Here is a 27,382-nt window from a genome sequence, read left to right on the forward strand (position 1 = left end):
ATTGACGCATGTCCATTTTCTGCATCTTTTTGCAAGTACTTGTATACCTGCAGTTTAAATATGTCTACCAAATAAGTATTATAATAAAAGCATTGCAGCAAGTCAGTTGCCAGATAGCTCGAGGATATAAGACCAATTCTGGACAGACTGCACTGGTTACCAACTGGTTTCTGGGCTTAGTTCAAAGCGGTGGTGGTTGGAGTTTGGTGTTTCATAAATATATTGCAAAAAGTGTGCAGAAAGAAACAGTCTGGTTGAAACACTCTACTGGTTGAAAGGATAAGGTTTATTACTCATGGCAAACAAAGCCATTCTAAGTATAAGTTTTACATGCGGCCAAGAAGTTAACATTAGCACATTCTAACTTGTTCTTGGACTGGCTTGAGCTAAGTAAATTTGAAGAGGAAGCAGGAAGTAAGTAAACGTCTGAAAGGAAGTAATCTACTTTTCCAACAAGTAGTTACTAAAAGAGAAGGAAAACCTTCCTGACTATCACCCCACACTAATTCAGGTAACTTGAACTGCTCTTGGAGGTTTTTTTTTGGGGGGGGGTGTAGCAATATTTTGTACGTCACTCTGAGACATTTGGAGACATTTTGTAAAAAAGTAATGAACAAATATAATAATAAGTCACTATGATAATAAGCATGCCACCCCTTTTAACACACTTTTGTGCTTTTCGGCAGACTAAAAGCTATGCATTGCAGAGAAAATTGTGCATCTTAGGATAAATTTGCCCCTGAAATGCCAATTTATTTTCACGAGGACTTCTTTAAAGAAATGGCAAACTGATCTGGAAATGTGGAAGCCAGAACTTAAGACTGTAAAAATTAGAAAGTGAGAGAAATCGACAGATTTGGCTACCCCTAGCAATGTGTAAGTGTCCACCATAGGGTTAGAAGTAGAAACTGGGCAGGAAACTATTTGCATGAATCTGCTCCCCCCATAATTCTAACAGCTTCAAACACAACAGCTCAGTCAGTAGCCCACAAAGATTTCTGCGTTGCAGCGGGTTGGACTAAACGACCCTCGCGGACCATTCCAAAACTACTATGTATTCTATGATTTTATGACTGTTCTTCAGTCCACTGTTCTTTTTCTATAGTCCTGCCACATTGATCATCCTATCCTTAAACCTCTGTGAAAGTTTTCCATCACTCATGTACTATCCGTTTTGATTCACAAGGCTTGAAATGCCATTCATGTTCTAAAACTGACAACTATTTCATCCTTAAAGTAACACATTGCAAAAACACACCAGCTGGTCACCCTTGCTGCTGCTGCTATAGAAATAAACAAAAGGTTCTGGATCTGATTCATAGTAATCAAAAGATCAGTTCTCAGCTCATTACTATGACTGCTGCAGGAAGCAATCACAAGATCACATAGCTCATGGTTCTTCAGGGACACCATTTCAAATTTCACAGTGGGTGGGGCATGATTCACAGTCAAGTTCAAAGGGCTGTTCTTGGATATTTTCAAGTAAAAATGGCAAAAAGGCATATAGTAAAATGCTCTTCTGAGTAATTTGAGTGTTTGTGTCTTGTGTACACAAAATAAATATATTTAACAGTTTATCATAACATTTAACACACAATCGTTGATATCCATTTAGCTGCTTCTAGGAATGGTGAGCTGAAAGTGTTAGTTGACCAGAAATATAGGTGTTCTATGAGTGGAGTGTGTGGGGTGGATTAACATACACAGTAAAACATAGAATATGGGGAGATATATCCCCCTGCTTACTTCTGGTACCTGTGCTTCTTCCTGAGATTTGATCTTGACTCTGTACCAGCCTTTCTCAACTTTGGGTCCCCATATGTTGGACTACAACTCCCATATTTCCTGAGCACTGCTTCTGCTAGCCAGGGACGATGGGAGTTGTAGTTCAACAACATCTGGGCACCCATGGTTAAGAAAGGCTGCTCTACATTGCCTAGAGCAGGCTTCCTCAACCTCGGCCCTCCAGATATTTTGAGACTACAATTCCCATCATCCCTGACCACTGGTCCTGCTAGCTAGGGATCATGGGAGTTGTAGGCCAAAAACATTCGGAGGGACGAGGTTGAGGAAGCCTGGCCTAGAGATCTCTGCTTCTCTGTGTTAAATCTGGATCCCATTGCATTTTATTATAAACTGCACAGTGATGTTAATTAAGACAAGCCACACTTTTCTTTGGCCTCACAACCTGACAACATCCCTCTTTCTCTGTATGGTAGCGAGGTTGCCCCTTTTGCATTTTGACTCAGCCCTGACTACACAGCGTACAAATCGTACCTCTGCGGGCCACCACATTTGAGAGCTGGGCTTGGAATAGTTTCAGGCCACAGCATCAGTCGTATGAGTCAAGTTTCCTGTCTGTTACCAGCCACTTGGGTGGGTAGCACAACTGCATTAAGAGAGGACAGCTGGGCAGGCATTGCAGTACAGCACAGCGCACACATCTTCTGATATTTCTCAGAACAAACGGATTAGAAAAGAAACTGAGAGGAGGCTCTAACAACAATGATAATTCTTCCCTCACCCCCAAATCTGAGAGGGAGTAGCAAATGCCTAGATATGCAGAGATCCACCATGGCCACATGCAGCTCTGTCATACCTTTCACAACTCGGCTTCAAATCCTGAAGATATTCCACCCGTCTTAATTTTCTGATTTCTAAGAGATCCAGTAACTTAGACTTCTGCTCACATATATCCAGTGAGCAAGGCCGGCTGTGTGACGAATGCCATTTCAGATTTCTGATTCTCATTCTGGAACGTTTTTGCCAATATGTGAAAAACAGGCTATTTTAGGAGCATTCGTTGTGTGCGTGGCTTTTTTCAGCCGGAACTTGCCAGAACTCAGTTCTGGTACCTCTCAGGTGGGCACCATTGACATTATAAGGTTGTGTGGCTTTGCTTTACATTTTGAATACCACATAATGTCTAGTATAAATGCAGCAAAAGAAAGGATTGCACAGCTGTATTCTGTGGGCCTCTAGCACAAAGTTGACATGTTCAGTCATAGGTCTGGGCTGTTTGGAGGTGTTGATTCCTTTTGTTTTGATTGAGGTGAGGCAGTTACCACACTTGGGGGCTATTCCCTCTGAAATAAAAGGGCCACGTGGGTTTGAACATAGAGGCTGCTAGCTTGCTTGTGGCGAGTATTCGCTATTGTTAGTATTGTTGTTTTGTGTTTTCTATTTCTTACATTTCCAGGCATCCATATTCTCGTACAGAGTTGTCAGACATGCAAACCTTAGCTTTCAAGTGCGATCTATTCTGTCTAACTTTAAAGTATTGTCCTGCAATGTGAATGGTTTAAGCACTGTTATTAAATGTGCAAAGGTGGAGTCCCTAATTGAGAAGGAAAGTCTCCAGACTTACCTTACAGCAAGAAACCCATCATAATCCTTCCATCACTAAACTCCTTAACAATTATGGTTTTGGAGCATTGACTACGGACTCTTCAAATGCTAGAGGTGTGGCTACAACTGTGGCTTCTAGATGCCCTTTTGCAGCAGTTGAGACCACTATTTGGGCCTCAATAGGTCTACCTATATGCTCTTGTTAATGGGTCCTTATGAGACAAGCAACTTATTCTAGCCATATATTAAGCTCCTAATTCACACAAAAAGTATTTTCTCTCTCAGTTGTTGGACAATTTCAAACTGAGGCAACTGTTAGCTGCTGGTTGCTTGAACTCTGTTTTGGACAGAAGCTATAGACCGAGTCAAAGAGAGAATGGTTTAAGTATAGAGATTAGTGAAGAGCAACGAAATATTATGTGACATGGAAAACTACCTTTCTCTGCCTCTCCTTTATTAAGAGAGTGAGTTCCCATGGTGATGTAAAGATGGTGTCTGATTCCAGTTCAGATGCATTAGATCAGGCATCCCCAAACTTCAATGCTCCAGATGTTTTGGACTACAATTCCCATCTTCTTCAACCACTGGTCCTGTTAGCTAGGGATCATGGGAATTGTAGGCCGAAACATCTGGAGGGCCGCAGTTTGGGGTGCCTGCATTAGATAAACAATACTCTGCTGGAGGAGATGTAGTGAGAGAAGCATTTTTCTTCACACGTGGTGGCACTGCCCTCAAGTTAACCTTTATTGGTTTAAAGTGTTCCGGACTTTATCTAACATTACTCGACAATCTGTCTTTTATCTATCATTGAGGATGTGAGCAACAAAATCATACACAGATATCTGCTTGCGTTTTTCTTAGCATATGCCAGACATGAAATTGCTAAAAATTTGAAGGGAGCTTGAAGATTTAATATAATTTCAAATATATTTTAAGCAGAAAAGCTGAATTAAACCTCCTGTATGAAAGATGAGACATTTTGCCATGCATTCTTACCCTTGACTTCTGGGATGTTGTTTATTATTGATCAATTGCTTTCTTCGTTCTTGCATTGTTAAAAAAAAAAAAGAAGAAGCAAACATTTCATGCCATGATGCTGGGGTATTTTTTTGGGGTGGCGTCTCCCTCTTTAGTGTTTTTTTTTTCCCTGTAGATTTTTCTGCAAGGCCAGCCATATGATTAGGCAGAGTGAGGTGGCTGCCCCAGATTATAGATTCTGGAGATCTATGACTGGAAGTGACCTGTTGTCAGTGTTGAAGTAATATTTGACTGCCATTTTAGTTGGCTTTTGTACATGAAATGGAGAGACGGATGACCTACTGTTATTTGCCTCAGGCAGGAACATTTATTGGCCCTGCTCTTCTGCTTGCTTTCCCCTGCAAAATATGGCATAACACAGTAGGAAAAGCCCCGCTGCCCTTCAGCAAGGTTGGAGCTTATCTCCCCATTCCTTGTGAGTAGACAGCAACTGGAGAATAGAAATCCCCACTCCACCAGATATTTAGAAATAACGGAAGCCCACCATCTTGGCCATCTTCTCTCCCTTTCAGAAGACTATCTTTAAAGAAGTGAAGCAGGGCGATGTAAACGTTCGCAAAAAGGATCTTGCAGGCTGTTGTATATGAAACAGATATATGCCTGCTGGGACCACCACAGGAATTACACTTGGAAAGTTAGGAGAGCTGTGGTAGAGCTTGCTTACATTTATGTGTGCACATCGTATGCTTACTTTGATACCCAAAGGCTCCTACTTGTACTTTGGTTTGAATAGCAATATTCTGCAGCAAGGGAAATATAGTAGTATTTCTCTCAACACGCCAAAGGTCCACTGCTCATACCAGAAAGGTAACACTCTGTGCTGAGGTTGTATTGAAGTATTTATTAGCTTAGGATAAATAGTCTTAGGCAAAGAGTGAGGAAAAGGCTACCTTGTCCTCTTTAAAGGGAGATACAGTAAATTGTGGGTTGGAGATGAAGAAGCCAAAAGAACTAGCATTCTCTGCATGTGTTTTGTTTAATTCCTTACAAATACCAATTGTCCTGGAAAGTCACAGCACCTTTTTCCACCCCAGAGTGAAATTTTACGAGGAGCCACTTCCATTCCTTGTAGTCATTCACATTATGTTGAAGGATACTGTTAATAGCTAGAAGAAGAAGAAGAAGAAGAAGAAGAAGAAGAAGAAGAAGAAGAAGAAGAAGAAGAAGAAGAAGAAGAAGAAGAAGAAGAAGAAGAAGAAGAGGAAGAAATGAAACCTTTATGACTGTGCAAAATATGTAGAAACGCAATCTGGCGACATGCCTGAATTTACGGCAGTCAGTATTAGGCCATTAGTTAAGTTCACAAAGGGACGCAGGTGGCACTGTGATCTAAACCACTGAGCCTCTTGGGCTTGCCAATCAGAAGGTTGGCGGTTCAAATTCCTGCGATGGGGTGAGCTCCCATTGCTCTGTCCCAGCTCCTGCCAACCTAACCGTTCGAAAGCATGCCAGTGCAAGTAGATAAAGAGGTACCGCTGCGGCGGGAAGGTAAACAGCATTTCCATGCGCTGCTCTGGTTTCAGTGTTGTGTTGCGCCAGAAGCAGCTTAGTCATGCTGGCCACATGACCCGGGAAAACTGTCTGCGGACAAACGCCGGCTCCCTTGGCCTGTAAAGCGAGATGAGCGCCGCAACCCGTTATCTGTGACTGGACTTAACTGTCAGGGGTCCTTTACCTTAAAGTTCACAAATGTTTCACTGCCCATGGAGGCTGGTCCATTAGGGCAATAGGAGCACTGCCCCATCAACTTCAGTCTGCCCTGCTGCCTGCCCTCTTACAACTGGTCCAGAGGGTGGCACTGCCTGCCAGCTTCCTCCTCATGACTCTGTATTGTGTTGTTGCAGAATTCAGCAGGGAGGAGGATGGGGACAAAACTGGAATTAGTTGGCTGCTCCCATAATTTGTGCTGGCTACACCTGCTTCTGTAATACAGTCCCAGTGTTGGCAGTGGGCAGCATGTAGATACATATGGCAAGGGAGTCGGGAGGATTGTGTTGGACATCTGGTAATAAGCCACTGGGAAGTGACCCTAGCTGTGGAAGGGCTTGCCTTTACATGAGAGGAAGACTCTTGCTGTTTTCCATGCAGGATAAGAGACATAACTGGCAGGCATTTGGTTTGTTTTCAGCACAATCCTATACATGTACATATCTGCTCAGAAGCAAGTTCATGGGGGCTTTAACCCAAGAAAATGGTTACGGGATTGCAGTTAATAATTTGGGGGCTGTTTATATAGTTATTGCTTGCTTTACAGTGGAACCTCAGTTTATGAACACCTCGGTTTATGAATTTTCGGTTTACGAACGCCGCGGACCCATCTGGAACGGATTAATTCACTTTCCATTACTTTCAATGGGAAAGTTCCCTTCAGTTTATGAACGCTTCAGTTTATGAACAGACTTCCGGAACCAATTGTGTTCATAAACCGAGGTACCACTGTATTATTATTATTTTATTGTGTTCTTTTTGAGCGTTGTATGCTACTTTGAATGTTGGGAAAGCTGCCTATAAATGTTTTAGACAAAGAAATAAAAAAGATTTTGAGTGCAGGCTGTCCGCACCAGAACTGTTCTGTCTCCCGTTTGCTTAGCACCATCTGACCAAGAGGACTTCCGTATGCCAGCAGCTGTAAACTCAGGAATGTTAACACCCATCCAGGTTCCAATTGCCTGCCAATTTCCAAAAGAGGACCACCAAAATGAGCTAGCCCAACTCTACTGTAGTTTCAGTATCAAATGAGTGGTTCCATCCCCAAGCCACTGAACGCGTGACATTCAGGGGGACATGCTTCCATTAACTGTTCAATCGATGCCATTTAAAACACTGGATTTCTCCCCTGCCTCCCCATTTATTCAGCACATACCTAGGTGTGGTGTGGTTATTGGAACAGCTAGTGACTTGTAAGCTTGGAACCAGGGAATTGCTATTCTTTTTTGTAAACTTTTTTTAAAAATATTTTATTTGTTGAATATAAGAACAGCATATAATCAAATACAAGCAAACAAATACAGTTTTCCCCTACCCCCCCCAAAAACAGCCCCAACTAATGTAATTATATTACATTAGTAATATAATCAACTAAAAAAAATATTTCTTCAGTTGCTGGTTTAAATTTTTTGCGTGTAAACTTGTGTTTGTTTTTTCCTTTGTGGAAAGTGACACAATGGCAACACAACCTGCTGCATTGTTAACCTGACTTCAATGGTTCTTGCATCCTGCTAAGTGTGCATAGCCTTACATTTATATGGTGGAACACTAATACCGTAATTCTTTTTAAAAAAAGTGAAGTAAGGGGAAGAAAATATAGTTGAAATCTTTACACAACCATGAAGCTCACTAGGCCAGTTGTCTATTTCTCTCTCAGCCTAACCTGTCACACAGGGTTACTGTGAGCCAGTTACATCCACTGCTGGAAGATAGCAATCTCCCCACTGTCATTCTCACCTTGATGACCTCTAGATGATACTATTTTACATAATGTGTGCTCAGGGAGGTTGTGAAGACAGCCTGGAAACTTCAGGGAGTGGAAAATGTGGTCACTCACCAAATGAGGCGAGGCAGGTAGTTACTAAGGAACGGGGGCCTTTTCAGTAGTGGCACCTTAGTTGTGAAAAGCCCTCCCCAGAGAGGGTTGTCTAGCACTCAGATTTCAGACTTTGGGGCCCTTGTTAAAGAGCTTTTTAAAAATCCCCCCTTTTATTTTTAGTTACGTTTTTAGTGTGCTTCAAGTTCGTTTGCATTGGTTGTGTTGGTTGCACTGTTAATTTTTAATAATGTTGTAGAATAATAGAGTTGGAAGGGAAAATGAGGGTCCTCAAAGCCAACCCCCTGCAATGCAGGAATCTCAACGCATGTTCCCCCCCATCCAATTTGAAACCATACTGGACCACTGCCATTCTAAGAGAACGAGAGGTGTTCACGGTCAATTACGGCATCTCTTTCTCTAGAAAAACAGCACTGGTCAAGAGCCAGGGTGGTATAGTGGTTAGCGTCAAGCTGAGACCTGGGGTCCAAACCCCTACTTGGCCATTAAGCTCACTAGGTGATGAAGGGCCGTCCACATAGCTGCCAAGTTATCCCTTTTTTAAGGGAAATTCCCTTATGCTGAATAGGCTTCCTCGTGAGAAAAGGGAAAACTTGGCAGCTACAGCTGTCCATGGCCTCTCAGCTGTGCCCACCTCACAGGGTTGTTGTTAGGATTAAATTGGGGGGCGGCGGTAAACTATGCACACCACCTTGAAATGGATGAAAAGGTGGAATATAAATGCAATAAATAAGTAAAATTTATTTATTTTTTTAAAAAAGATTTATTTATACCATCTGTAAACTACCCAAGGAGCTATGAAGAAAGTTGGTATAAAAATCTGACGTGGATAAATACAAGTACAAACAAATAATAGGTAACTGAAGTCGGCTCACCCTGGGGACCCCACCCTAGCGCACCTTCTTCTCCCGCTCAGCGTGCCCTGCCCCGGGATTCCGCGCGCTCGCGCTCTTTCCGCTGCGCCCTCCGCCCTCTCGCATCCTGCCTGCCGAAATCTCGCTCGCTTCCACGGCCGCAGCAACCACATCCTAACCCCACCGTCACTCACACTCACTCACACGCAACCGACGTTAACGCGCACACGTGTGTACTATCCCCCCCAACTTCCTCGAAGGGTAGGAAAGCAAGCAAGGGTCGGCCGGGGAAGCGGGCTTTGCCCTGTTTGGTTCCCCCGCCCGGCGTCGCGGGCGACTCTCTCAGCGCCGCTTCCCCTCAGCAAAGCAGCGGGGCCGACGGGCGCTTTCCCCTCCCAGGAGCGGGAAAGCGCTGCCGCCTCCAGGCTCCGCCTCAGAGCAGCGCCTCCAGGGGGCGTTTCGGGCCGCCCTCGAGGCCGCGTCCCTCGCCTCGGGGCAAAAGGGGCGGCCCCGGGGAGGTAGTCGGGAGTGGAGGCGCTTGTTGTGTCAGCGCCGGCCCGCTAGTCCGCGAGAGAGGCGAGCGCGGCTGCTGCTGAGGGGAGCTGCTTTTCCGAGGAGGCGCAACAGGAGGCCGAGCGAGGGAAGAAGACGCCACTGCCTCTCCTTCTCCTCCGTCGTCGTTGCCGCCTTCTTCGTTTCCCGCCATGGCCGAGGCTCCTCAGCCCGTGGAGACGGACCCCGACTTCCAGCCGCTGCCTCGCCCGCGCTCCTGCACTTGGCCGCTGCCCCGCCCGGAGCTCGCGCCGCCCAGCCCGGGGCAGACTCCGGCTCCGACCCCGGGCAGGGCCGCTTCTCCGCCCCGCTGCGGGCGGGTGGCCGCGGCCCTGTGCGCCGGCTCGTCGCCCGGAGGAGACCTGCTCAGCCTGCTGGAGGCTGGCGGCGGCGGCGGAGAGGGCTTCGAGGCGGCCGCCGCCGACCTGGGCGCCCCGGGAGGCTGCCTCTGCGGAGACTTCCCGTGCCTCCAGCACCCGCAGCAGCAGCAGCACCCGCAGCAGCAGCAGCAGTCGGGCCCGGCCTTGGCCTCGGCGTCGGCGCCCCGCAAGAGCAGCTCGTCCCGGCGCAACGCCTGGGGCAACTTGTCCTACGCGGACCTCATCACCAAGGCCATCGAGAGCGCCCCGGAGAAGCGGCTCACGCTGTCCCAGATCTACGAGTGGATGGTCAAGAACGTGCCCTACTTCAAGGACAAGGGCGACAGCAACAGCTCCGCCGGGTGGAAGGTCAGCAAGCGCGGGGTGGTGGTGGTTTGCCGGGCGGGTAAAACGGGGCGATTTTATTTTTATTTTTGCAAAAAAAAAAAAGTTTGCAAAGTTTGCTTTGGCGTGCAGCAGGGAAAGTGGACGGGCGCAAGCTCTGCCTCCCTCCTCGACGGTCCGCGTTGATAGGGCAGCAAAGGGGAGGGTGAAGGTGAAGAACGCACGGCAGGATTTTGCCTCCCCTTTTCCTCGCCGCCACCCCGGCAGACCCTCGGAATTGCCGGCTCGTCCGCCTGCATCGCCTTTTCCCTCTGCGCCACTTGCATCCTGACGCCAGGGCATGCCCAGGCCGAGGGGGTTGGTTATGTGGGGTTGGTTTGCCCGTGTTTTCGGTCTGCATGGCTTGGCGTGTTCTAACCCCCCCCCCCCGGCTCTGGGACGTGGGAGACTGCTAAGCACTTTGGTGTATCCGAGTAGACGGCCGGTCCCCAGATAGTTTTGTGCCTTCCTGCCTTTGTCAAAGTTGGTCGAGCTGGATGTGTAACTCGGTGCACAGCTGGCTGCAAGTTCGAGCTGTGTCATTTCCTCTGGCAGATTTGAGAGGCCCTTAAAAGTGACGGTGATTCGATCCTACTTGGGTAGAGTTTGGGGAGGCTCTGGGGCAGCTCAGGAGGAGGTAGCTTATTGCTCTGTTGGGCTAAAGCCATAGATAGCAGATTGAATATGTGATGGGTGTAGATGTGTGAACATATTCGAGGTTGGTATCCTGCTTTTGATTGATTTATGACAACTCTGTGCCGCTTGTCATTCAAATGAACATCAAAGCGGCTTAACAACAACAACATGATAGACCATAATTGAACATCACAAATACAGCATAAATCATATAGAATTAACAAATTGTTGGTAAAACAATTGCAATCTATAAAAAGATGTTAACAAAACTAAAGCTAAACATCAAAATTAAAGCAAAAGTCACAGCACATGATTAACAAATCAATTCAGCATTTATAATCTATAAAACAATATTAACAGGGTTAATAATACAGCAACCAAAAGATAAACTAAGTACTGCTAAGTTTATATATAAAAACTCTCCACACCCACATTATTAAGTTGGTCTCACCAAGACAGATGCATATTGCTTCTTTTCTGAATTCTGTTCTGATGGTAGCCATTGCCAGGAAATGCATGTTAATTTCTGCGCAGCTAGCTTTGAGAGACTACACAGTAGTATAAATGAATAGAACAATTTCTGTCTCTGAAAAAGTCTAAACTTATTTTACTAAGGAAACAGTTGCCACACACTCATTTACTAATAATGTATCTTTGTATAGATATCCCCTGGTATAAAGTAAAACACGTTGGGATACTTGACCTTTTAATCTTCCTTACAGAGGAAGTTGCTTGCTGTATTTATTTTGTGGCTGAATAGCTTCTGTTGGGCCCTGAACTGCTCATTGGCTAGTGAGGGATCTAGTGTATTGAACAGAGCACAGGTGGTTAAGTGGTTTTCTCTGGCATTTATTTATTGCCAAAATAGGGACAATCTAAATTAATACACTAAGCAAAATTACTGGAGATTGGCAATAGATGTCAGATAACTGTAAATAAAAAGGAGGCATATAACTGACCCAATATGCTAAGGATAAGTAATTGGCAATCTCTGTGCCAAACTGCTCTTTGGTTGTGCTGTGATCCTTTCACTTACCAACTCCAGAAGAAAAGGAGGAATGTGAGTAAGCTGCATATTGGGCAGTGAGATTTGGTAGCATTTCATTTGGAAGAGGAAAATGAAGTACAGTGGTACCTCGGTTTATGAACACAATTGGTTCCGGAAGTCTGTTCATAAACTGAAGCGTTCATAAACTGAAGCGAACTTTCCCATTGAAAGTAATGGAAAGTGGATTAATCTGTTCCAGACGGTCCACGGGGTACTTAAACTGAAGCGTTCATAAACTGAAGCAAACTTTCCCATTGAAAATAATGGAAAGTGGATTAATCCGTTCCAGATGGGTCCGCGGAGTACTTAAACTGAAGCGTTCATAAACTGAAGCATGGGTGTAATTGGTTCCGGAAGTCTGTTCATAAACTGGAGTGTTCATAAACTGAAGCGAACTTTCCCATTGAAAGTAATGGAAAATGAATTAATCCGTTCCAGATGGGTCCGCGATGTTCATAAACCAAAAATTCATAAACCGAGGTGTTCATAAACCGAGGTTCCACTGTATTGGCCTTTTCACCCCTCCCCCACTCTTTCAGAGAAAAAAAAAACCCTAGTTGCTAATGAGGTGCTTTTCACTTAGTACCCCACATATGAAACTAATTATTGGCTGAGTTAATGCCATGACTGTTTAGCAGTGTGTTAGCTAAGCTTTAGAAATCAAGTTTCCATTTTCAGATAAGCTAACTGTGTGATGTACTTTTTCTGTTGAGCTGCTGGTTGGGCTGCAACTCCAGCAACAGTACTTAGAAATGCAATAAATCCTGCCAAAGATTTTCTGTTTCAGTAAGAGGGAATAGGGAAGCCCACTTGACTCAGCTTTGAGAGAGTTCACAAGCAGATATTCAGTGGTCAATATTAAGCTACATATATCAACACTTCTGCGGGTTTAATTTTTTTATGTGCACAGCCCCAAATTTAATTTATTCACCTGTTATTTACATTATATGATCACATAACAATGCTGCATGTATTGATAGCCAGGTTGGTATGTATGAGTTTTCCCTTGCGGAAAAAATAGATTTTTTACTGGGTTAGGATAAAATGTAGGTGTTTACCCCGGTAAATACTGTGTCATATGGTAAAGCTAAGCAAGGCATTTGCTGCTGATTGCTACATAACTCAGTGCTTCCTGTACTGGCAGACTGCATCTAATTAGGCACACACTTTATTGATGCCAAACTAAAGCTGGACTTGGGCTGATTCTACACAATTTGCATTCTGCCATTTTCATCCTTGATGTGAAACCTGCCTTTGACAAATTGTTGTAGTATACAGACTTAGAAATGATGATGCATTCAAAAGAAAGATTTGTAGCTTCTCTTGAGAGCTTCTCTCTAGGAGCTTTAAATGCCTGCTTATTTTAATGAAAAATGGGAGTCTTAGGAAGCTATGAAACTTTACTAGATGGATAGAAAAGTACTTTGTAGTTTTTCTATTGCTTGCAAGCATATTGAACCTCCTACTAACTTACGGTAGTTCACAGGAGTGCTGCTTGATGCTAACCTCTAAGATACAGTGCACATGTTTGCATGATCATAAACAGCAAATGTTTTCTACACTCATACACTTTCAGCAAAGTAGATGTCCTTAAGCTTTGTAGTATTGTCTCATATTTATGAGATGGTTGCATTCCTTAATAAGTCAGAGTAGAATTTGCCCCTTTTATGATTTATGATTAGTCATATATTGCTTTTCTAATGAGAGCACTGCCCTATCGCTTCCATCAGTTGTGTGCTGTTTTATTGTAATCACCTGTAGTGTCATCAGTTGAACTTGCCTCTTATTTTTCTGTTGATGGCAGGTGCCCCCTAACCATCTGTCTTATATGCCTACAAGCAGGCACCAATCCATACCTTAATGTGATTTCCACCCCACCCCCCAGGAAGTTAACATTTTAAATTTGCACTTGTTTTAGATTTCTGTTAAGCAAGTTCCTCACAATTATTTTAAGAAGATTTTCTTTACTTTTTGTTTGTTTGTTAAATTCTACAGTTGTAAAGGGAGGTGGAGAAAGGAATGCTAAAACACATTTGGTTATACAGTACTGTATATTTTGTGGCATCTTTAAAAGCTAATAGATGGGATAAGCTTCTGTGGGCCAGAGCCCAAAAACAATAACACATCCCAATGAGAACTGTCTGCTTGTACTGTTTGTGAATTATCTGCACCAGTTGAATCTTGTCAGGAAGTGCAGTGATTGAAATCTGCATAATCTAAGTTTAGCAATCCTACGTTCTTGTATATCTGAAGAAGGGTGCATGCACACGAAAACTTATACCCAGGACTAACTTACAGGTAGTTGGTCTCTAAGGTGCTACTGGACAATTTTTTAAATTTATTATGTCTTTTATCATTAGTCAAAAACAATTATCCATTCCTAGTGGCATTTATGTGAATTCTGGTTAAGTAGAACCTAGTAATCTAGTTTTACTTGTTTCTCTGGACAGAAAAATGAGGCAGGATTATAACTGGTTGCCAAAACAGGAATATCAATACCTGAATATTAGTTTTAGGTATTTCATATTTTTTTCTCTAAATGGAAGGGAGGTTGTGCAATAAAACCAGTTACTCTCCAGTTATGAGGGCTCCTGACATTACCCTTAAGGAATTGGTTCTGTTGTCTGAAAATTTCTATTTTCTCAGTGTTCAGTGGGCAATATGAACCTCCCCTCCCCTCAACATTAGAGGCTCAGTTCTCTTCTTTGGTGCCTCTTAAGCACACTGACATTTCTCTATTTTTTTTTCATAAGCACCATTTGAAAAGAAAAGGGTGCTTACTTTAGTCATAGAAGGCTATGATCTGTTTCCATTGCTAGAACACACACCTCCCTGGTTATTATTATTTTTAATGGCAATATGGTTGTTGCCACCCTGGCAGCAAGACTGTTTTGGGAGTCCATAAATGTGTTTGGCAGGTGCCAGCCGTGAATCTGAACTGAGCCATCTGTCTCTGGTTGCCCAACACAAAGTGAGAGCCCTTTTCCGTTCTCTGTGTGTCTCTCCCCACATACACACTGCAAATAACTTGAAAAGGGGGAAGAATCTCTCACTTTATACTGGACAGGAGACACAGACCCTTCTTGTCCTGCGAGTATTCTGACAAACTATTTTTATTTATTTAATAGTTTTTATGGAGAACTTGCAGGAAGGGAGGAGTCAGTCTCTCGCTTCACATCAGGCTTTGGAGACACCTCAGAGTGCTGAGGATCTTTCATTGCTTCCAAGTGTCTTTAAATCCCAGTGTGAAGTGAGCCATGAATCCCTTTTCCCATCTGCATGTTTTCTGCATATGCCAGAGGCATATACATAAGAAAGTGCTCTGCTGATAATTCCTTTGTCTGCAAACTGGGTTTCCTGGTTACTTTTTGACGCTTTGCCTATACTGTATCTCTCTCATTAGAGTGGAAAAAGTGACAGCTGCTCACAGGAAACAAGGACTTGGCAGTGATTTGGCTGGATTGTTTTCCCCACCCCAAAGTAGAATCAAAGCAATAAATTTATACTCCTTCAAACTGCCGTCTTGTATGGGAAAACATTTGTTGTTGTTGTTGTTGTTGTTGTTTAAAAAAAAATGCTGTACAAACACGTCTTGTACTAGGAACAGAAAAGTAAGCTGCCCAGTGTTGTTATTCCTATATCGAAGATGAGGGTGAGGCTTAGAGATACTGTGTCAGTGTTGTAGGTTGGGCATAGTTCATTGTTATCTCCATATTGCAGGCTTGGCTAGTGGGAGGAGGAGGTGTTGAGAGAATGAGTAGTTTACAACAACCTTGAATTGTAGTCCGGTAGTGGTCCCTGTGTTTCAGGCTGCCGGGAGGGACTGAGATTGATAGCAGTTATTTAAACCTTAATTAGAAATCTGTTATCTACTTAATCTGTGCTAGTGAAATACAATTGCACAGTAAGGTAAAGGTAAAGGGACCCCTGACCATTAGGTCCAGTCGTGACCGACTCTGGGGTTGTGGCGCTCATCTCGCGTTATTGGCCCGAGGGAGCTGGCGTATAGCTTCCAGGTCATGTGGCCAGCATGACAAAGCCGCTTCTGGCAAACCAGAGCAGCACATGGGTCAGTGTGGTTGGCACAATGCGAATACAGGGGCAGGAGTGCCAGATTGGCTTCACCAGCATGCTTGCACCATACTGACCTTATCACTTTTATTTATTTTGCCTCTCCTGCACTCTGTCCCAGTATATAGCAGCAACTCGGCTGGAGGGAGGTCAGGTGAGTGGTACAGCTCCACCACACCTTCCTCTATGGCAGGCATAGACAACCTTGGCTCTCCAGATGTTTTGGAACTGCAACTCCCGTGATCCCTGACCACTGGCCCTGTTAGCTAAGGATCATGGGATTTGTAGTTCCAAAACATCTGGAGAGCCAAGGTTGCCTATGCCTGCTCTATGGTTTATTAAGATGCAGATAGAGCAGTTGCATAACAGGATATGCAGATGTCATGTGAACACATTTTGCTAAGTCCCCATTGCATAGTCACATTCGAAATAGGCTATACAGCAGTAGAAGATGTATCACACAAATCATACCTCGGGTTGTGGCAAAGGCTACCTCCTTTGCCGGATCAAGTCTCCCCCTGCCTTGCAAGCAAGATATTGACTGAAGGCAGATGCCTTGTACTCCTTTAACTTGCATGGAGATGTGCTGTGCACATGCTACTCTTGGAGAAACTGATGGGAGATGGCAAATTAATTTAGAAAGAGGAGGGCATATGGCACCCTGCTTTTTCCATCTCTGTGTCTAGAAGGCTTTGGGGAAGAGGAGGTTCTGGAAAGGGCAACCAAAATGAACAAGGGGATGAAGGAAAAGAGGAAAGTTTTAACAACATTTGGGCTTTTTGTTTACAGAAAAGACAAAGAGACCTAAGAGGTCTATAAAATTGTGGAGGAAGTGGACAGAGAAAAATTGTTCTCCCTGTCTCATAACACTAGAACTTTGGGACATCTGGTGAAGTTGAATGTTGGAAATTTCAGGACAAAGAAAAGTATAGAATCATAGAATTGTAGAGTTGGAAAGGGACCCGAGGGTCATCTAGTCCAACCCCCTGCAATACAGGAATCTCAATTACAGTAGATCATACATGACAGATGGCCATCCAACCTCTTCTTAAAAACCTCCATGGAAGGAGAGTCGGCACCTCTTGTGGAAGTCAATTCCACAGTTGAACAGCTTTTACTGTCAGAAAGTTACCGGTATTCCTGATGCTTAGGCAGAATCTCCTTTCTTGTAACTTGAATCCATTGATTCGGGTCCTAGCCTCCAGAGTGGGAGAGAACAAGTACTTTTTTTCACAAGGCACGTACTTAAATTATGGAATTTGCTCCCACTAGAGATAGAGATTGCTGACTGTATGGATAGCTTTAAAAGATGATTACTGTACACAAATACATCAAGGATAAGACTATCTGTGGAAACTAGACAAGATGGCTGTGTTCTGTCTCCACCGTTGGAGGCAGGATACCGCAATCTGAATTCCAGTTGGTGGGAATTCCCAGGTGGGGAGAATGCTGTTGCACACAGATTCTGCTGCCGGGCTTCCATAGTCCTAGTCTAGGGAGTCTGAACTAGATGGGCCTTTGGCATGATCAACAGGCTCTTCTTATTTTCTTACTCGTGTGGTTGCCATTGGTGGTGACTACAAAATGACTCACAACCAAGGCCAACCAAAATTTAGGGAACTTGGTCTACCCACAATTACATTGATGTGGCATATTTATAGTGTAGGATTTAGTACAAAGATAGTGCCAAGAGGAGAGGGTAGTCTTGTAGGGAATTTTAAGATCTAAAAGCAGAGTCTTAGTCCATTTGAAGAGTTTACTAAGAATGTTCTGGTAAATTGCTTAGCCCTCGGTTGGCAGCTTGTTTGATTTCTGTGCATGTGTGTGTGCTCGTGAGCGTGCGCAGTGGAGGGGTAGACTGCTCTGCCAGTCTTCCCACCAACCCTCTTACTCACCTGGGTGGAATTCCATGCACTTCCCTGCAGGCAGTTCTTTGTTGCCTGTGGCTACAAGGCTAATGCTGGCTTACGCACAAGGCTGGAATAAGGAATGTGTTATTGAATACCCACTTTCTCTCTAGATATGAAAAACAGACGAAAAGCAAAGAAGTGTTTGTTTCTGATTTTAGAAACAAGTAACAGTGTGATGTTTCTTCATTTTAATATAAGTTGTACATCTCTAGAGTTTAATTTCTTTACACTGCTTTCCAAAGTTACTTTACATCCTCTTTATCGATGTAGTACAAACCACAGAACGCTGAATAAGTCTAAATCTAAAGCTACAAAATAGAAGAATGTTTTCAACTTAAATAATAATAATAATACAGGGGTAGTGTTTCTGTATTATTTACTGTCACGTTGTAGAATAAGATCGACAAGTTAGTTGTAGAATAAGATCGACAAGACAGTCTTGTTTAGGAAACTGCTCTCTATCTGGAAATCATGATGGAGGGTGTTAATTAGAATGAGGACACAAATGTGATTTTGACACCTGTCTGCTGCTGCACAACTTGAAAAGCTGCAGTGCTAATAGCAGCTTTCATTCTGTGTCATAATGGGTAGAACTGAAGTCAACAACACAATTCAGGGGCCTTAAATGGGGACAACGTAGTTCAATACGTTCAAGAGACCTTAGAATCCCCCCCCTTGCTAATTTCTTTTCCAGATTATCTCCCAGCTTTCTGTAAGAAGAGGGTTTAAAACTTGTATCAGTCTAAACTGTAGAGAAAATCTTGAGTGGTGTTTTCTGCTTATCTTTATGGCCCTAAATATTCCTGTGACACTGGCTGTTCACTTCTACATGTCTTCTTGTGCGACAGCAGTTACCATGAGTGGGTGGGCTTGAGCAACTCACTGCCTAATATGTTTTGCAGGGATAATGTTGGGGGTGAAATGAGAGAATCTTGTGTATACCTTCCTGAACATGTTGTAGGAAAGTTTTTGAACACGTGGTCAACAAATAAATAACAGTGGTTTGTGGGGTGATGAACTGCGTCAGCCTTCAGGCAATGATCTAATCAATTCCAGTTGATGGTGTTCTTGTTCTGTATGACATCTTTCTGGTTTTGCCCTGTATGTTCTTGCAGAACTCTTCAGCCAGTTATGCAGTACTGATGCAATTGCAAAGGCGATCACTATTTTACACACACAACAACAACTGAAGAGGTTGTGATCTGGAAGAAATACATACCATCAGCATCCCATAATTGTTCAGAGGCAATTTTTAAAATGCTTTCTTTTTTATTTGATTAATTTAGTAGACTTAAGTTCTGCCTTTCCTCCATCACGGAACTCAAGATGGTATACATGGGATTCTGGGGTTGTTTCTCATCCAGACCCAGGCTTGCTTAGCTTAAGTAAGATGGCTGCATCCTGTGCCCTCAGACCATTTCCTGATTCTGCCTCCACCTTCCCCATTCTATTTCTTCTGACTGTTCCTCATTTCCCACTTGCTACCTACGGTACTACTGTAGTGATGCTACCTTTATGTGCCTGCTCAGCAGTTTAGAGCCTGTCAGGATAGTTCCACTGCACTGTTTCTAGCTAGGGGGATATATTGCAGTTATGTGACAACTGCACGTGGTGCTCTTGTCCCTCTCCTGGCTCTAGATACCGGTATCTGCCAGCCCACGGATGCAGAGTGTCAGAGCCCAGGCACTTGTTGAGCACATGGTGGCAATAGCACTGCTTCTCTGAATAGGAAGGGTCAAGATGGGCATTCAGGTATTGCTAGGTGTGGGGAGAGAGAAAAGAAAACGCATTGTGCCATTTGGCTGCTTTCCTTCAAAGGGCTGGTAAATGTACAGTTGTTAAAGTGGATTATTTAAATAAGGTTAAATGTTTGTACTTTAACCAGCCAGGCTAAAGAAATTCTGCAAATCTGATATCCGTACTATGCATTTTTTTTACAAGATCACAGCCTGCTTTTATGGTTTTTGGGGGTGTGTGTGTTCTGGGCTGGGGGAGTTACTGACAAATATATTCTGATTTGACCCTTGAATAGCTTCTCAGATTCCCCAGATGTCCGTATTTCTTTTTTGGCAGGGTGGGGAGCTTTATTGATCTTCCTCTAATTATTTTTAATAGTAAAATAATGCTTTACATAGTGCAGTTTTGACACCCCAGAATGAGAGGAAATCACCCGCCCTCGCCTTCACGGGAGAAGAAACTGATATTGAGATAATTATATAGGCTTTTTCAAGGGTCAAATCAGAGGCTATTTGTTACTTATCTGATCTGAATCACCAGGAAGCAGTAAAACTGGCTGCACCTTTCAATGAGATTAGAAAGGACCTTTGGGGACTGGAGCTTACTTATGAGTAGACATTATAGAAGGGCCTTGGCTAGGAGAAGAGCGTTGGTTGGTGATATGTAACAGCATCTTAAGTGCTGTGTGAACCCTCCATTGAAATTCCACATCCAGGTAATTTTAGAAAAGCAAGAGTTCTAGTACAGAAACTCCTCATGACATTTAAAACACTTCCTCAGTGCAATTAAGTGGTGCTACAAGGAAACTAATCAATGTAGAACACTCCCATTCATTTTGTTCCTCCCTAATAACCAGTTTAAATGCAAAGTAAAGACTTGACATAGATGTATTTTGAAATTTGTGATTTTAATTGATGTTGGCACAGGGCTGTAGACATATGGACACATGGGGTGCTTCGAGTAAGAGACCTGAAAGGTTTGGGTTGGAGGAGCACTGGTGAAGATCCCATGGGAGGACTCAGACAGAAATGGAAGCAGGGCCACAAATATAACACAAAATGGTATACTGTACAAATGTTCAAGCTGGGGTGCCCATCTGGAAGAGGCTGGAAGGGACATTCATGAGAGCAGCAAGGAGCCAGGCAGACAAGGAAACTGGAAGTCTGGGAGGAAAACAAGTAGGGAAACTAAAGGATAGATGGCTGGGCTGACTGGTCTTCTAAGAGAAAGGTTAGATAATCTGGCTGGTACTTAATAAAGGTCTGACCCAGAAATAATACTTTTTAACTAGGCCAAATTAAGGAGAACCAGTAAGTTGTCTGTGTAGGATGGAGCTATTAGGAGGACACACTGCCTGTTTTTCTTTACTTTGCAATTTCATAATGGGGTAACCTTTTAACAAATAGTTTGAGTGGTGGAAGATCTTGATAACTACACAGAGAAGTGGACCACATCCACACTACATGTTTAAAGCACTATTGTGCCGCTTTAACAGTCATGGCTTCCCCCAAAGGATTCTGTGGTTTGGTGAGGGTGCTGAGAGTAGTAACGAAACATTCATTTTCCTCACAGAACTACAATTCTTATAGTAGAAAGATAGGAAGAAAGATTGAGTGTTATACAACTTACGGAATTGTAGCCCTAAAAGGGGAACGTAATTTATTTTATTAACAAAATTTATTATGTACCAGTTGATTGTAACACCTCTACCGGTAAGCGGTTTACAATAAATATTAAGGATATTACTGAAAACTATTAAAAATATGTGGAGAGCATTAAAATGTGGAGCGATTAAAACATGCCAGAAGCTATGCATCTGGATAGGGCTGCCTTTAAAAATGCTTTAAGTAGGTGCTGAAAAGACATATGTCAATAGGCAGGGAGTTCCAAAGTCTTGTTGCTGTCAGACTAAAAGTTTGATCTTACAACTGCAAACATGTATTACATGGCACCTGTAGAAATTCCTCTTCCACAGATTGAAGCAGTTGAATGGGCACATAGAGAATAAAACAAGTAAGCTGGCCCCACACCGTTAAGGGCTTTATGTACCAGTAGTAACACCTTGAATTTGGTGTGGTAACAAATCAGCAACAAAAATACAATAATAATAATAATGTATTGATACGAATCAGCAACCGGTGCAGAATCTCTTAGCAGAGGTGTTATATGTTGACAAGGTCTCATCCTGTCAGCAATCGTGCTACAGCATCCTGCACTAACTGCTGTTTCTGGGTCAAGCACAAGAGAAGCCACTCAGGGAGGGTATATTGCAGTATGCAGTAATCCAGTCTTGAAGTTGCCAGTGCCTGAACCACAGTGGTCAAGCTCTCCCGGTCCAGGAATAGTCGTTGTGCAGGCACAGTTAGTAAAAAACGTTTTTAGTCACTGAGGCAATCTGGGCCTGCAGTTACAAAGCTGCACCCAGTTAGCACCTCTGATTGCATGCTTGCTCCTTCAGGGGGAGTGCCAAGTGTAGGCAGCTCCCAGAATTCCTTGGGAGAAGCCATGACTGTTAAATTGGTATAATAGTGTTTTGTGCTTTTGGAAATGGATAGTTGTGGTTTCCAAGTAATTGGTGTGCTGGATCATGGCATGGTGGAAATATCTTGTCCATGTCAGTTGTTTTCTTGTGCAAAAGTAAAACTCCAATACAGGATATTTATTTATAAGTATAGAAGTTAACCTGTTCTTCATCTGTAAAAATTCATTGTGTGGTTTACCTTGGATCAATAACAAGCAGGACAGTCCCCGTTCTCAGGCTTGCAGTCTAAAATGCATGAAAAAAGGGATGAAAAGGAAAACAAACAAACTCATGTGCCAGTTCTTAAAGCTGCAAAGTTATTATAAAAACCAACTTGATAGAAAACAATTGGAGAAGCAAAATGGCTACGATTTCTCAGCAGAGCTGGTTGAGTGGCCTTGCTTCCTGTCTCCCTCTGTTGCAGCCTTAAAAAGTCCAGATTGTTCTTTGTATGTTCATTCATTGGCAGAAAGTTACTTATGTCTTACCTGCTGATTAAGTTAGTTGGGATGCATGTATAGTAGAAATGCATGTACAGATTAAGGAGACAAATATTCTTGTCTGTCCACCTACCGCTGGCATAGAAATGACCTGCCATTTAGATTAATTCTAGCAAAAGTAGACTGCCACTTAAAAAAACAACTTTGGCATGATTTTGGGGTGATCTGGGGACATTGGCTAGTAGAACGTACTTCTGCTGTATTCTTTCTCTGATTCTCTTACTGCATTCCCAGGATTAAGACAATGTAATATTAATTGCATGCAAAGAGATGGTTTCTACAGGGCTCGTAATGAGAATATCTGCGCAGGGCACGTGCTGTAGAGCAGATGTGCTTTTCCAAAACTCTCTGTATCTACAGATCACAGTGCTTCTGTCCTTAGTTTGTGTTAGCGCCGAGGAAAGTTATAAAGTTATTTAGAAGTATGGGGAAAGGATGCAGTGTCGGCACGAGGTCTTCTACGCCATGTACTGTATTTTTCCATGTATAAGATGCCCCCATGTATAAGACGACTCCTATTTCTTTTAACCCAAAGTTAAGAAATTAAGTTGTTTAGCTTTTTTGGGGGGGTTGGGGGAGGTCACTTCCACCAATCGCTCACCCGCTTGCCCGCCACTGCCGATCGCACACCCTGTTGCAGCCGCCAATTGTCTGCCTGCTTACCGCCACCAACAGCAAACCCGCCCACTTGTTGCAACCACCAATCACCTGCCCAATTACCGCAGCCGCAGCCAATCACCAGCAGGCCTTGGCGCAGCCACCAATTACCCGCCCAGTCGCCGCTGCCAATCTCCTGCTGCCATTAATCGCACGTCCCCCCCCTGCATTCACTATCCGTGTATAAGACGACACCCAATTTTTGCCTAACTTTTTTAAAGCAAAAAGCATTGTCTTATACACAGAAAAATACGGTAATTCTTGCTTGTGAGGGAAGGAGCTCTTCTTTAATGCTTCCACTTTTATACCATTACTCCATTTTGTGCCAGTATTTTTAAAACTTGGATCATTTTGTCACAGTCAGGAATAGCAGAGGGCAAAAAGAAGAGTGGTATCAGGAGTTATCCTTGGTCCTCAGCAGATGCTGCTCACACTTCTTCAGATTTTCCCTTGCAGTCATAAAAGTTAGATAAAAAGAATGAAATCCAAACCTGAGATTTTCAGGAAAGCATATTCTTTGCAAGGTTTTACCCAAGCAGAACTGCCTAGTTTGTTGTTGCCTACAATTGCAAGAATGCATTGATTCTACATACCCATTGTGACAGTAATGGTTTTAAAGAGTACCAGTAGTTGTTGATATGCACTTCCAGTGCTAGGAAGAAACCACAAAGAATAGTATGGAATATATTTTATGTGTTTCCACACACTGTGATGGTCAACAGAATTGAAAGGCACTATCAGACGCTGCTGGTTTGCACCTGAAAATGTCACAGTTTGCTTAGGCAATGAACATCTTGCTCTTTTAACCAAGCCCTGTTCCTTATCTCTGAGCTACACAGGGTGTGTCTCATAAGAAGGCAGCTCAGTCTACACCGCATCCTGAGACCTGCCACTCTTTGTTCTGATTAGCTCATCATTCACCACCATTTCCGGTTTCATGCTGAAAATCTTGCGCCTCATTAATGAGGTATTTCTGCCATTAGTCTGGATGGAAATTTCTCCTTTTCTTCGCCATTGTTTCCTTTATTAACTGATTATTTTAGTACATTTGTCTCTGTAAGCCAAGGGTGGACAACTTTTTTGCTCTGGAGGAGGTGGGGGTAAGCAAGAGGCACATGCTGGCAGTGGGGGGGGGGGTTGGCAGTCAGTGTGAGCAGAACCAGAGCTCACTCGCCTGCCCCCCTCAGTTATCTCTTGTGTACCCTCTAAAAAAACTATCCACTTGTTTTCCCACCCCCATCTTGGTACATGGGAGATGTAAGGATCCCTTCCCTTTGGCACCGAGATTGCTCCATGCCTCCCTGCTGACAAGTTTATAGTGTTGAGAACAGCTAAGGGGCCTTCTATGGGAAAGCCACCCATCTTTCAAAGAAGCTAAGGCTGATGTACAATACGCATAATCGTAACACAAACAATAAAAACATGGCGCTAAAAAGAAATAGTAACAGCTTGTTAAAACTGTTGTTATTGAAGCACTGAAAAGTCAAGTACTTTTAAAGCCACACACTTTATTTCAGAAGAGAGTTTGTTAGATGTGGTGGTCAAATCAGGATTACAGGAAGCCCTTTAGTTGCCACGATGAAGTCATTTGAAGAAATGGAACATTTAGTATAACCCAACTTTAAGTGATAAAAGGGACATGGTGGCTCTGTGGGTTAAACCACAGAGCCTAGACGCTTGCCGATCAGAAGGTCAGTGGTTCGAATCCCTGCGACGGGGTGAGCTCCCGTTGTTCGGTCCCTGTTCCTGCCAACCTAGCAGTTAGAAAGCATGTCAAAGTGCAAGTAGATAAATAGGTAAAGGTAAGGCGGGAAGGTAAACGACGTTTCCATGCGCTGCTCTAGTTCGCAAGAAGCGGCTTAGTCATGTTGGCCACATGACCCGGAAGCTGTATGCCGGCTCCCTCTGCCAATAAAGCGAGATGAGCGCTGCAATCCCAGAGTCGGTCACAACTGGACCTAACGGTCAGGGGCCCATTTACCCTTTAAGGGGCCTTCTAATGGCATGTGGGACAGAATCAGAAGGGAGAAGTTTCAACAGAAGTAGGTCACTGGCTCATTGTGGCTAGATCTGGCTACTTAATGATCCAGATGATCTGATATTCTCAATTTCTCCTTGAAGTTATTGTGCTATGGCACACTGTGTGTTATATTAGTGGGTGGGTGCTTACAGTTGTGATATTAACATGATTTTAAAATAAACAAATTGAAAAGTCAAAAACCTGCTAGTCCAGGGTATTGGCAAAAATAAATGTGTACGTATGGATAATTAGAGTAGAAACAAGAATGAAAAATTCCAAAAGCAAAAGGGGAGAGCTTGCATTGGAACCCACATCAAGCGGATATTAACAATCTTATTGTGTCCCTTTGTGGCTGGAAAATACCCATGGCTAATGTCTCACTATGCCTCCATATTGGTTTGGGGGATTTCTGTTCTGAATTAAATTCAAAGCTCCCAAAATTCAAAATGAGTAATTATCATATACATAAAATGAACAAATTACCCTTAAACACAATAAGAAAATTATCCAAAAATTTTGACATCGAACAGCAGATTAAAAGTGTCATGTAAAGGTAAAGGTATTCCTGACCGTTCAGTCCAGTCGTGGACGACTCTGGGGTTGCGGTGCTCATCTTGCTTTACTGGCTGAGGGAACTGGTGTTTGCCTGAAGACAGCTTCCGGGTCATGTGGTCAGCATGACTAAGCCGCTTCTTGTGAACCAGAGCAGTGCACGGAAACGCCATTTACCTTCCTGCCGGAGCGGTACCTATTTATCTACTTGCACTTTGACATGCTTTCGAACTGCTAGGTGGGCAGGAGCTGGGAGCTCACCCCGTCGCAGGGATTCGAACCGCCAATCTTCTGATTGGCAAGCCCTAGGTTCAGTGGTTTAGACCACAGGGCCACCTGCGTACTGTATCCTTAAATGCTAGAGCTCACTCATGAATATTTTTGTGATTGTAAATGTTGAAAATATGCAGCCTTCAGCAGAGTTCATAGTTCCACTTTGAAGGAATCCTAGCCAAATAGAGGTAGATTCCTTAAGCACAACTGCAAAGCTGGAAAGCACTACACCTTGCCCCCACTAGTCACCCACAATCTTGGCTGGTACTTAGACATGGACAGCAACAAGCAGTGTTAGACACTGAGATAATTAAAGCCAGGAGCTGAATGGCACCTTAAACTAAGGTTATGGGCGCAACAACGGAATGTCTAGGCGTGCTTTTTTATAACAAGAATACAAAACTGAAAATGAATGAACTGCAGCTAAAATAGTATATTCATTTTTCACATGGCATTCCCTGCCCACCCCCCTAATATTCTTAAGGGGGGGTCTCTTTTGCAATCTTTAGAGAGTAGCTGGAAGTGAGGAGTCAGAAATAAGTCCTATTTTCCTTCCACTCTGCAGTTTTAATCTGAAATCTTAGGCGCAGTATTTTATCCAGAGCTCAGAAACTGCTTGCACTAGTGAAATTCCCTGTTGCAAAATGCGCCTAGAGTTTTGAACACTGGCAACAAGGTGGTGGTGGGCGAGGTTTGCAGGGTAAAAGTAACCTCAGCAGGAGGCGAAGAGGGCATTGGGGCATGGAGGCAAAGCAGCATAGACAAAATTGGTGAATGGTTGTAACAGGGAGTGCAGTCCACAGATTCCTGGACAATCCAGGGTTGGAGACCCCACACTGCCCCTTTCCACTGTGGTCCAGCTTTGTCTCCAGTTCTGTCCTGTTCACCTGCCCTCTGCATCTGCTGTGCTGCCGGTCCCTGCAAATCTCTCCCTACCTGCTTAACTGGCGGTGTCTCCAGGCATTTCTTTCTCTCCCTGATTTCTTTCCGCAGGGCCTGTAAGACAGAATTGTTCCTCCTGGCCTTTGGCCTGGAACCCAACTTGATCCCCTCCCCCACTTTCCCTTTCCCTTTTCCCTTTCCATATGAGGCTGCATTTTAATTTGCATTTTAATTTTAATGTTGCATTTAATCTTGTTTTAAAGTTCTATCTTAATCAATTGTTTTGTATCTAGTGTTAGCCGCCCTGAGCCCGGTTTTGGCTGGGGAGGGCGGGGTATAAATAAAATTTATTATTATTATTGCAGCAAGGATACAGTTGGAGCACTGGCTGTATACACCTTGCATTGGCCAATGCCTCAAGGAACAGCAGCCAGGCTCCCTTGGTAGTGGCAAGCACCCCACTTATCTGCCCTGAGAGCATCATGGTGTGGTTGTG

General features: G+C 43.6%; 1 protein-coding gene across 2 annotated transcripts in view; it reads left to right on the forward strand.

The window, feature by feature from the left end:
* Positions 1 to 9,270: 9,270 nt before the first annotated feature.
* FOXO1 (forkhead box O1) overlaps positions 9,271 to 27,382 on the forward strand; it is a 57,505-nt gene continuing 39,393 nt past the window's right edge. For both annotated transcript variants that reach the window (XR_009557292.1, XM_035110210.2), the window contains exon 1: positions 9,271 to 10,064. Coding sequence is in view for 1 of the 2 variants with exons in the window: in XM_035110210.2 (XP_034966101.1) it covers positions 9,489 to 10,064 (576 nt within the window). In the remaining variant the exon portion in view is untranslated. The remainder of the gene's footprint in view (positions 10,065 to 27,382) is intronic.

This window comes from Zootoca vivipara, chromosome 3, assembly GCF_963506605.1.
Source record: "Zootoca vivipara chromosome 3, rZooViv1.1, whole genome shotgun sequence".
In the NCBI taxonomy this organism is placed as follows: domain Eukaryota; kingdom Metazoa; phylum Chordata; class Lepidosauria; order Squamata; family Lacertidae; genus Zootoca; species Zootoca vivipara.